The following is a 12,211-nucleotide window of genomic DNA, read 5'->3' on the forward strand; positions in this document are numbered from 1 at the left end:
TGTTGTGTGTAAATGCAAACAAACCCAAAACAAGGCGAGTGAAAATGTTGTTTTTTTCCCTGTTGTTTAGAATTTTTTTCAAGTCCTATTGTTCATTTTTAAAACTTTTCCTACTTCCAACAACAACATTTTTTTTTATCCAATCTCTATTCCAGGCATAAACATGGCTGTCTACACAGTGGGTTAAAATGTTTCATTGCCCTTTCTGTTTGAAAGTTGTATCTCCTTTTTCACTTCCAGATCCCCTTGGGTGTGCTTTGCTTCATCCATACCCATATTATGTTTGAGTTTTTTCAGCTGCTCTCTCATTAGTTTATTTGGCACATTTTTCCAAGCATGTGACCCCTTTGAGCATTTTTTGTGTTTCCTCCTGGTCTCAAACCAGAGATCTTTCACACATAAGGTGAAAGTGTTAACCACTACACCACAAGACTCACACCCTGGAGTACACTTCAGTGAGTCTCTGAGGGTGAGAAAACACATCTGACCACTGGAGAACAGTGGAAAAATAGATTTTTAGGTAAGATAAATTTCTAGCTTTGAAATCAGTCAAAATGCTTTTGCATTTCACGAGCCAGACCGAGTTCAGAAATTAAACGATTCTGCAAAATGAAAATGGTTTTGTTTCTGAATGTTTATTGGCTTTGTTATTCCAAGAAAAACAGGAAAACATCTTTTTTGGAAAATAGTCAAATGTTGGAAAAAGCCAAAAATAATTACTATTGTAAGACAGAAGATGACATTAAGCAGGTCCTCTGGTATTAAAGGTGAAAAGCTATTGTTTTAAGAAAAAACTTGTCATTTGGATATATGGATTTTCCTGTTGCATTATAATCCCATCATTATGTGCACTGATATTGCACATGCCATTATGTGTAACTTGGACAGATTCTACAATACGAATGCAAAAAAATGCAATAAATATTTCAATGCATTTCCCATACTTTCAGCATAAATGCAAATATGCTGGGAATGATGTGTTTTCACCTTTCTATATATTCTAACACAGACAAGCATAAATAAACTTAAAACAATATAGAGATAGTTACTCAAGCAAGTTCACATGCAACCAAATCAGGATCTATTACCTAATATCATAACAACTTAAAACTTCATTTTCACATCATATTCATGATGGACGGTCTAAAAAAGGATGCTGAAAAACCATATATATTATTATGCTTTCTTCCTGTCAAAATCTGACACCTACAATACCCAGAATGCAACTCAACCACTGATAGATCTGTCAGATATCTGTTCGGGTTTCTTTTGGCCTCAAGCAAAGATGAGCAGAGAACAGACATCATTGCTTTTTATTAACTCCATACCTGCACAACTTCTAGTCATCTGTGACATCATTGAGGTTCAGATTTTATGCAGCTAAAAAATAATTTTCTTATAAACATTAATACTCTTAAAAAAGCCTGTATACAGACTATAGCATTAAAAATCTCAAGGTTAACCCTTTAAGGTGGCTCTAAAAGTCATAACAATGAAACAAGGTAGAAAAAACAAGTAGTATAACAAAAAAGTAAAAAATAACTTACCGAGAATTGTCAGTATGCAAAGCAAAATGGCTGTCAGGGCATGAACACTGACTCCCATTCTCCGAGCCTCAGGTTTGCAATAAGTACGATTCCGGTTGGGATCACACTGACATATCTACAACATATTACCAATCAGTCGGTCAGTACCTTGCCTGAATGTCCATTTACTGAACATTCATTGAAGCTACATATTTACTGCATTAAAACTGGGTTTACAGAGACAAGACATTTCATCTTTACAATTATTTAAAATTATCAGTGCTAAAATAATCTCAAGCAGCTTTCAATATCACACACACAAAAAATGCATACCCCAACTGATACTGTGGAGACGCTGCTCTTGGAGGGATGTCCTCCGTCACTGACCCTTATATCCACCTTGTAATTCTTGGGGTCATCCAGGCTGAACGGGCCCTGTTTCACAATGAGAGCTGCTGTGCCATCTATACAAAGAGATACAAGAAAATACACATAGTAAGTTAAGTACAAAATATCACACCACCTTTGCTTCACAAATTTCCCTTAATTTGCCTCACCCATCACCTCGTTTCACTAAAGCAAAACTAATGCTCACCTGCTCAGTCTACAAAGTCTATTTATGTGAGTCATGCTGAACAGATAAGACTAGATTTGAGATAAGACAGCGAGGAGAGAGTGACTAAATAAAGGCAGAGAGATCATTTGTGGTTACGGCTTTGATGCATTTCAGATTGGAGTCAATTAGGATCATAAATAATCACAGAACATAAAAAATCTGCAAAAGCAAATCCTACAAGGAGCCAAGGCGGTTTTTAAATGAAGTGGCAGAACAAATGTATTAACATAGATCACTCTCCTTTGCAGAAGAATGTTGTTGTCATTGGAAATATCTCTTCATTACAGACTACTCTGTATGTAATTTGGTCTATCAGTGACCAGACAAAGTCTGATACAGAAAACTTTGGTCATCTCATTGCCGTCGTTTACATTTTGATGCCTCTCCATCGATTCTTTTCTGCTTTTCTTGCCCCTCACCCCCCATTTCCTGGCACATGGGAATCCCCAGTGTTAAGACAGAGGTTTACCTTCTCACTCCCATTCAACAAGAGTAACTGCCATATTGACTTGTTGTAATAATGTATGATCTTCAGTTACAATAAAAAAAGGCACCTTGAGATTACTGTTATTGTGACGTTATTAAAAAAGCTATGAAAAAAGAACTGAACTGAATTGCAGTTTTAGTTAAAAGAAACTTGTTGAGTAGATTACATCGATGTCCTTTTCATAGACCTGAGCAACAATACAGTCATTAGTCAAACTCCTGGCAGGCAGAAATTTCCTGCCAAACGCTTTCCTCCACAATATCCCACCACTAGAGGAATTTCAGAGAACACAATGGCAGGAAGGACCCTTCTGAATACTCTCAAATAAAGAAACACATTCAGTAGCTTTGGTTTAAGTTCAAGTTCAAACAAAAACAACTTTGCGATTTTTGACATTTGGACTTGAAGTTCAAATCCAGAGTGTTTAACAGAAGCCCTGATTTTTCACCAGCATGAATAACTTCCTGCCTGAAAGCATTTTCACAAACACTTGCACAGAGTCAAAGTATGTTCTTACACTTAAAGTCCTTTAAAGTGTTGCAATTCTTTTTCATGTACAAGTATTTCCAGCGAAAATCAGGTCACACTGTCTTGTGTGATTTATATAGGGGAATACTGAGAATGTTTACTGAAAAGATCTAGTCAAGTATTTGTTCCATTGTGTGTTGAACACCCAATCATTTCTACCTTGGAAATGAAAATATATTAAATACCTGCACCACAATTTAATTATTTATTTATTGTTTTTAAACTCTTCATGAAGGATATGTGATATTGTTGCTCTTTGAATTTGCAGTTGAAAGAATGCTCATGAACACAAATGAGTATATAAACTCTAAAACTGTGCTGCAGGTATTTCAAGTGTCCGTGTATATGGGAAAAGCAGCAATAATGAATACAGGAGAAGATTCAGTTCTGTAACAATTCCTCAATGCTGTATGGGAAATAAACAGTGATGACACTCTGGTGGTATCCAACCACCTTTTTGCATTGATCTTTAAAATATGCAGAGGTTACAGAGACACACTTGTGTGTATTATCCCAAAAGGCCAAGAGCACATAACATGCAGGACAGTGGAGCTCATTTCAAAGAGAAAAAAGTACATGATAACAAAACAAAAAACCAGACATCAAAAAGAAAAAAAAACTTGCTTGAGAAGCACTGCAATTTCTATTGTTTTTAACCATTTATCTTCACTACAAATACATTCTTTATCTTCTGAATTCTGATTTCTCTGCGCGATGAACTAAACTAAATGATGAGACAAAAGCACGAACATGAATGAGACTAGTCTATATACACAGAGTCTTCCACATAATTTTGACTCTATTCCCAGTCACAGGACATAGGGATGAACAAGGTTCTGCATATAAGGTGCTTAACTAAGTTTACTATCTCAATAACCAAGATAAACCAGATAAAGCCTGTATGACAACATCTGCAAAGGTATGTGTGGAAGGATATGGTTGTAAATGAATCCTTAACTAACCGAATAAAAGATGAAACAGCTTCTGTCCGCCCTTCATCTCATCCCTCCTCTCCGTCTCGTCTCCTGCTCCGTTTTTGTTTGATTTAATCTCTTTCCTCTCTCTCTGGATATTTCTCACTATCCTCTCTTTCTCTTTCTTTTTCTATTTACATATTGTTCTTCCGGCATCCTATTCATCTTTTCTTATTTTGTTTCCTTGTTTTCCTACCTCTCCTTCCCTTTTGTCTGTCCAGCATTAATGGGCTAAGCTTCATGTAGTCATGTGGTCGGAACATGGAGTCCTGTCACTTCACTGTGCAGCTACATTGACTGTTGGAGTGTGAGATTCTTTGTGAATCCCATAATGAAGGTTGTTTTTTGCAAGTTTTAAAGAGCTGGTAGTCGATGAATATTTCAAAAGCCTTCACTTTGCAGCTCTTGTTGTGTATGTGTGTGTTTGTGTCTCTAGGCCATGTTTTAGTTTGTGTGTTAAGTGGTGTGAGGTGTTGTCAGATGGGTTTTGGGGGGCACAGTCTTGAGCCACAGAGGAAAACATCGGTTTGCACTGACAACCAGCACTTTATCAAACAGCTACCTTCTTCTCTCTTCTCTCCTTTTCTCTGTCCCACCTTTCTTGCATCCCTGTTTCCTCTTCACCTTTTTAACCACTGCTCTTAAAATGTGGTGTTTCTAATGTTCTTTCATGTCCTCATCTTCTCTTGCTACTTTGTTCTGCAAGTGTCCTTATTTCATTTTTCATCCCATGCTCTTCTTTCTTCTCCTCCCCTCTCAAGGCACTGCTTTTCCTCCCTCTTCATTAGTTTTAGTCCTCTTTTATCTCAGGTTCTCATCTACTGTTATTCTCCTTCTTCACCCTGGCGTTGTTCCCGCTAGTGCAGGGTCCGCTCTTCGGCAAAGGTTTCTCCATTTGGTTCTGTCCAAGGGGTCCTCGGGTGATGCATTGACAGACTTAATGTCTTCCTTGATTTTGTCGGTCCACCGTTTCTTCAGTCTGCCTCGAGACTGTTATTCTCCATTTAGTTGTCTTGGATTTTCTATTTTTCCTTTCCTTCTTTAATCTTTGCCTTACGTAAAGCATCCATTTCAGTTTTATCTTCATTTTCTTTTTTTCTTTTACTGCTTGTAAGTCTCTTTTGGTTCAGTCCCTCCTGCTCTCCTCTTAGTTCTGAACTTCTTGCCTTTTTTAAAATCTTTTCTTGCACCTAAGCCTAATTTTTCCTTGCTTTTGCACTACTCTGTCTTTCTTTCCTCCTTCAGTTCAACAAGTCAACCCCTCTGGGCACGTGCACGAGTGGAATTTGTTGAGTAAAATTCACATCATTTTTCTGTTTATCTTCAATATGGTTCAGGTTTCAGATTAGATAGATTAAATACTAACACCTTACCTAAATGTTTCATCTGATTACCTTAGGCTTTCATTTACTTATATTTTTTTTTTATTTCTGACTGCAACAGTTGGTATGAATTTCCCTCTGGCTGTCATGGATAATAACTGAATATGATGATAAAAATCATGAATGCACTTTTACTTCTGCTGTTATGTATCCTATATTGAATGACCTCTCCCCTAAAGCTGATACCAACAAATTTCTCTCAGGATCATACCTCTTCATATGTCACATCAGTTAATTCAAGCTAAACCTTTTTCATTTGTAAATATACAGTACACCTACATATTTTTCCCCAAATGACATCAGTACTATTCACTCTTTGAGCTCTTTGCATATGGAATAATCAAAATGAGATGTCTGCATGCTGGCTCCAACTAGCTGGTTCATTTTAGTGTCTACAGACATACTACATCCTGAAAAAGACCACTTGCATCATTTAATGAATGAGAATCAAACAACCATCATGCCTTTGAATCCTTTGACTACTTTGAAGACATTAGTTACAGAGGTTTTAGTATTGTGTGTGTTAATATTAATAAGTTTTCTCTGATTAAAATTCTTTGTTCATCCCTAATATATTCCAATGTGTTAATTACTCCTCATTTAATGAGAAAAACTAAAGCATGATATAGATATACTAAATTAAATGAGCAAATTAGCATGTCAGCACAATCCATCCTAAAATACTAACAATACTGGTCAGTTTTACATGTGACCTTTAGCAGTTTCACTGTTTTTTAAGCACAGGCGTAGACAGTTCATCTTCATGTGCAAAACATAAGACGTGCTTTTTTTTTTCTAAATTAAATGTAATCACAATTAGCATCACAATTAGCACTAAACCTGTAAATCAGTTAGCATGTCTAATTTAGATATTCTTATCGTTATATTTTGCACATTGAGAAAGGAACTCCCACTGAGAAATTTTGTCACTGTTCTCTTGGTAAATACCCAAAGTAATTTTTTTATGCCAAAACCCAGTTTGCAGTGCTACAAGTTATTAGTAAACCAGGCCCATAAAATATATATCACCAGTCTGTCACAGGGGGATCATATAGAAGCAAACAACTCACACGCACACCCTATTTAAATTAACCACTTGCTAATATGAATGTGTTTTGCCGTACCTGGTGAGAACCCAAGTAGGCACAAGGAGATCATGCAAACTCCACACAAAAAAGACCCTAGCCAGCCACTGAACTTGAGCCCAGGACCTCTTTCTACAGTTTCCATAGTTAGTAATTGTCCACTTGATGTAGTTTCTCTTTTTTCCGTCCTTGAATGTATTATAGACCTCTCAACAGCACCACTTTGTGTTACTATGCTCATTGAACATCATCAGCTGTGACAAGGTTACAACACAGAGGGAGTTATCTTCAAGCCCATCGAACTGATAGCTCTCATTATTTCCAGTCTTTGTTGTGCATTTTAGATAGTACTTATGGTCCCAGACAGGCTCTCAAAATCTCCCGTCTGGCTTAAAGAACTGGAGGATGTTTTTGGAAGTTAAAATAATTTTACATTTCAAAAACAGAACATTGGGCTTCACATAGAATTCCAGTTGTTGCATAGCAACAAGTTCCAAGGCTAGTGCTTGCTCAGAGCACCATTTAAAGCAACAAGCAAGAAAAGAAAAGTAAATAAATGTTCAGTACACAGAAGGACTTACTGCCATAGTTTCTGATGGAGAAGTTGGAATTCTCACTCGCCAGACTGAAAGTGAAGGCAACTGGCTGATCATCTTTATCTGTGGCAGTCAAGGTTCCAATTATCTGAGGAAAGACCAAAAAATGACTCTAAAATTAACCTTTCTGCACATTGACTGCACATTTCTGCAGTCAATGTGTGCAGTCCATATATGTAAATTATATATGCACTGATTTATGCAGACATGTATGGCATGCATGTGAATCATTGAGTCATCGACTGCCAAGTACATGGCACGTGGCAAAAACACCATTTTAGGTTGGGATCCAAATTTCAGATTATGTATATTAAAGTCACAATTGGAAAAAAAATCAAATAAAAACTTAACTGTAAATAATGGAGAAACCTATTGTAGCTTCCCAGGCTCCGTTATTGAGGAGACAGACAGTTAAATATGCGTTTAGGCTTTTATGTAAAATGCATTCATTACCCCAGCTCATCACATGCTTGGCTTCACGTGAGTTTTAATTCAGAAGACACATCAACAACAATTCAGCATGATCTGTTGGCGTTTAGTTTCCATTAAGATGCATCCTCTAATAATAAGAAACAAGCTTCTCCTCATGTTTTCTCCTAACCTGACACAGCAGATGGCTGCCTTTCCCTGAACCTGGGTCAGCAGAAGATTTCTTCCTGTTAAAAGGGAGTTTTTCCTTCCCGCCATCACAAAGTGCTTGCTCATAGCAGATAATTTGATTGTTGTGGGATTTTCCTGAATATTTAGAGTCTTTACCTTATAGTATAAAGCCACTTGAGGCTAATGTTTTTGTGTGATTTGGTACTATATAAATTAAAAAATATAATTAAAATCTATAAATAGTATAGATATAAAAACGATCACCTCTTACCGTATTAGACTCGTCGTTCTCACATATATAGATGTCGTCAGCTCTGAGTTCAGGTTCATTGTCATTCACATCCTGAACATTAATATTAACTTTTACAACTGACTCTAAACCTAGAGAGGAAAGAAAACATCACATTAATGACACGTCTAACAATGAAAATAGTCCAAATAAATGCGCAAAAGCTGCAAACAGAGATTCAAGAGGGCATTCAGTAGTGATAGTATAATTTAGTCTCATTCAGTATTTGCGGAGGAGATGCAAATGTGGAAACAACTGCACTTTTTGTTTCTGCAACACTTTGTGTCATTTATCTTAAAATACTGAAGCCACATAGAAATGAAATATAAAAGTTCTTAAACTAAGGATTTAGTTGTCATTTACCTTGATGCGCCAATGTAACAGTGACTAACTATGCTGGAGATTAGTGTGTATATCTCTGTCACTGAAGGACTAGATTAAAGGTCAAGTAACTGAAAGCATTTCTATTTGTGAGCTGTTTGTTGGACAGCTATTTTCGTCACATTAAAGCATCTTTTACATTTATTTTATATCACTGATGTTCTTTTTGAATATTCATCTTTTGATAAATATGTGAGTCTCTTTTTTGTCTCTTGTACTAAGATTTTGAATCTATCTTTAGTACAGAACATGTACTGTATACCGAGGACCTTGTCAAGCTCAGGGGACCATTGTCTTCCTTAAACGCTGTGACAAGCCACTAAAATAGATCTCTGTATTTCATTCATTGCTGATCTAAAAATATAGAGTTTGGTTTGGAAGCTGGAAGTGAACAAAGAGGCAGTCTAATGTGATTTTCCTGCTTACTCTCTCCTTCTCATGTGGGTCGACCAGGTGTTATGGTGGTGTGTTAAGTCTGTAAAAATCCCTGTTAATGTGTTACACTCCCATCCTTCAATAAATCTACAAGAGATGTTCAGCCAAGAGAACAAACTGTCTTTTTTGGCCTTTGTACTTTAACTCCCTCCCTGTATGCACATTGCTGTTGTTGTAAAACACGTGGTTTCAATTTTTCATGTGAGGATGTATTGTTTAGAGGAAAGGGATTAATAAACCCTGTACAGCTCTTATGAGAGTGTGTGACATACCACTTGGCTCCTCTTGCGCCTTAACTTGAAACATGTGTGTGGGCTTATCCTCTCTGTCCAGATTTCTCAGAGTGTACAGTTGACCTGTGAGTCGGTTGATACCGATAGGACAGTCCGGCTGCATGATGGAGAACCTAAACAGAGAGACCAAGATCACTCTAACAAACACTTTACAGGATTAGTAACACTATTACTTATTTTGGGGAATGAGTGCAGCATACTGTATGGTTTTGTTGGCTCTGTCAGGATCTCTGGCTTTGATGAATCCTATGTTGTTCACATGCATTTCTTCCTTCACGTTAAAGCTGTACATGTCCTCAGAGAAGATCGGTGGCTCATCTACATCTAACACGTTGATGTTGACCTGGCAATTTTAAATGATTTAAATGATTGCCAACAGTTTAGACCAACATTGGAAATGTAATTGTACTAGGAATATGAAACTATGAAATGTTTTGTTTAATTTTTTTTCTATAATCCTTTACACAGCATCACACTGTGTCCTGCTAATCCGAATCTGTGAAAAGTATTTCTTGACAGTGAAGCATTAAATACATTCCTCAGCATTGATTCTCTTTTTTTAGAGAATGAAAATCAAGTCGGCAACTGTCTTTGAAGATGGCTAAAGTGATCAATAAAATAAAGTAAATAATCAATTTGAACTGCAAATCACAAACATTCACTTGCTGACTCATGAAAGTTACAGTTGCCCTGTTTGATATTTACCTGTGCACTGGTGATTGCAGCGTTTGTGTTGTCAGCGGGAGTTTGGACATTTTCTTTCATCCGGACAGTGAAAGAATAGCTGTTTGTCTTCTCAAAGTCCAGAGCCTAGGGAGCAAAGATAGTGTGAGTGAGTAAGCAACATGTCAGTGCTAATTAGATTAGAATTGATAGCTGTGACTCTAAGCTTCAGTGCAGAGTCAATACTATCTTTATTACATAAATATACAAAACAGTGTTCGTAGTGGAAGGTTGCGCTCTTTCAAACATTAAATATTTGAGATTTTTGTTGTCGTTAATTTCCATTTTTTTAAGGCATCTGAAATTAGATTATGCTGTTTGCTTAAAGTTCTCACTAACACAGAACTCAACTGTATGCTGTGTGAATCTGATGCATTTGGGTTCTGTTACAATTTCTTTCAGTCTTCCACAAAATTAATAGTAGTCCTTCAACAATATGTTACTCTTTAAGCCTGTCAACTTTAAATCTTTTGACCTCATTTTCCTTGTAGGTCTTTGCTTGTAACTGGGGACACACTGCATTAGCACCTTAGTGGTTTTTTTCTTCATAAATGTGTCTTGTACACCTGCATCAGTCCACCAAGGACAACTAACGATTTCAGGTGCAAAAAGGCTGTAAATGTCACAAATCAGTCTATGCAACCTGTGTAGCTCACTTTCCTCAATTTTTAAAAGGTTCTATATTTTTGGGTGGGGGGCAACAACAACTTTTAGTTGCAAAGTTTTATGGAAACATTTTTACATTGGCAAATATAAGAGCTCTTACTGTCATATTCACATTGGCACTATAATTTATTTCCTATGTATTAGAAATACACAGATATTCTTATTTTTTCTGGCAGACTCTTTTATCAGTGAATGGGACACTAAAGGTAGAGAGGAATATTCTGCTAACTGGATTATTCATGGTTACAAGGATAGTCAGTCCCAAGGTATCAAAGGCATTTGTAAACAGCTTAACAAGAATAAGACCTTAACCACAGTGTGGCCAACAGCTGGCTTATTCTGTATGTGTAAACACAGCCGTTGAGAAAGATGAGAAGAGCTCGAGAGCTGAGGGGAAGATTGAGGTACGATTTGATTCCAGGCCAGCAAGGGTGCAAGCCATTACAGAGCTCATTTCATTAGAATACATTTCCAGCTCTCTGATGTCCTAAATACTTTATCTGAAGAGCACAACCCAGTGAAGTCAACCTGCTAGAAATCCCGCAAGCATAAATATCTTTAGAAACCAGAAGGAGGCCAGATTTCAAGTCAGTCTTAAACACGTCACACCTTATACATCCTGCAGGAAAAAAAATCTGAAATTTGACATTGCACCTTTTAATGTTATATATAATTAGTGGCCATGCGGTGGCAGAGTATGCAGGAAGGCTTCAGAAACCACTTTGAAAATGTCAGTACATTAGTATTTTGAATTTGTGGAAATCCTGTCACCATGCTGTGGCTATGATCCTCGTTGGTAATGGTAGACTGCAAATCTATTTTTGTGCTAAAGCTGTTTGGGCATGAGGTCCCATCAATTTGGATGCTGTAAAAAGTGTGAGGATACAACACTTCCCAAAACACTCTGATTTACTTGTGTACATATATAAATAAAAATAAAAGCGAGTTGCCCTTTATGTATTTTAGGATATGCATCCATTTCCTGGTGCTGCATGGAAAGACTAAGCCAGTTTACATAGCACATTAAAACTAAATTATTGATTTGATTACATAATATTTATGCGCAATATGTGTTCATGGGGCAGCACGGTGACACGGTGGTTAGCACTGTTGCCGCACAGCAAGAAGGTCCTGAGTTCAATTCCACCATCAGGCCGGGGTCTTTCTGTGTGGAGTTTGCATGTTCTCCCCGTGTTTGCGTGGGTTCTCTCCGGGTACTCCGGCTTCCTCCCACCGTCCAAAGACATGCAGCTTGTGGGGATAGGTTAATTGATTAATCCAAATTGTCACTAGGTGTGAATGTGCGAGTGAATGCGAGTGTGAATGGTTGTCTGTCCCTATGTGTTAGCCCTGCGACAGACTGGCGACCTGTCCAGGGTGTACCCCGCCTTTCGCCCTATGACAGCTGGGATAGGCTCCAGCGCCCCCCGCGACCCTGAAAAGGATAAGCGGAAGCGAATGGATGGATGTGTTCATGAGGAAAATGAACACACTAATAGGATTTTTAAAAATCTATGTATTGCAAAACAGATGGTCATCAGACTGATAAATCTGCTTTTACAAAAGTAATAATATTTCACTAATTTCACCGTTTTTTGTTTGTTTGAAATACAGAAAGAAAACCCACATA

At 37.3% G+C, this 12,211-nt stretch overlaps 1 protein-coding gene across 1 annotated transcript in view; it reads right to left on the reverse strand.

Annotated features, from left to right (window-relative positions):
* Positions 1–12,211, reverse strand: part of cdh5 (cadherin 5) — a 37,036-nt gene that overhangs the window by 9,341 nt on the left and 15,484 nt on the right. The window contains exons 7-13 of the mRNA XM_080869618.1: positions 9,898–10,002; positions 9,393–9,535; positions 9,172–9,305; positions 8,066–8,175; positions 7,180–7,282; positions 1,860–1,990; positions 1,548–1,662 (exon numbers count right to left, since the gene is read on the reverse strand). Coding sequence (XP_080725744.1) covers positions 1,548–1,662; positions 1,860–1,990; positions 7,180–7,282; positions 8,066–8,175; positions 9,172–9,305; positions 9,393–9,535; positions 9,898–10,002 — 841 coding nt within the window. The remainder of the gene's footprint in view (positions 1–1,547; positions 1,663–1,859; positions 1,991–7,179; positions 7,283–8,065; positions 8,176–9,171; positions 9,306–9,392; positions 9,536–9,897; positions 10,003–12,211) is intronic.

This window comes from Rhamphochromis sp. 'chilingali' (assembly GCF_963969265.1).
Source record: "Rhamphochromis sp. 'chilingali' genome assembly, chromosome: 20".
NCBI lineage: Eukaryota > Metazoa > Chordata > Actinopteri > Cichliformes > Cichlidae > Rhamphochromis > Rhamphochromis sp. 'chilingali'.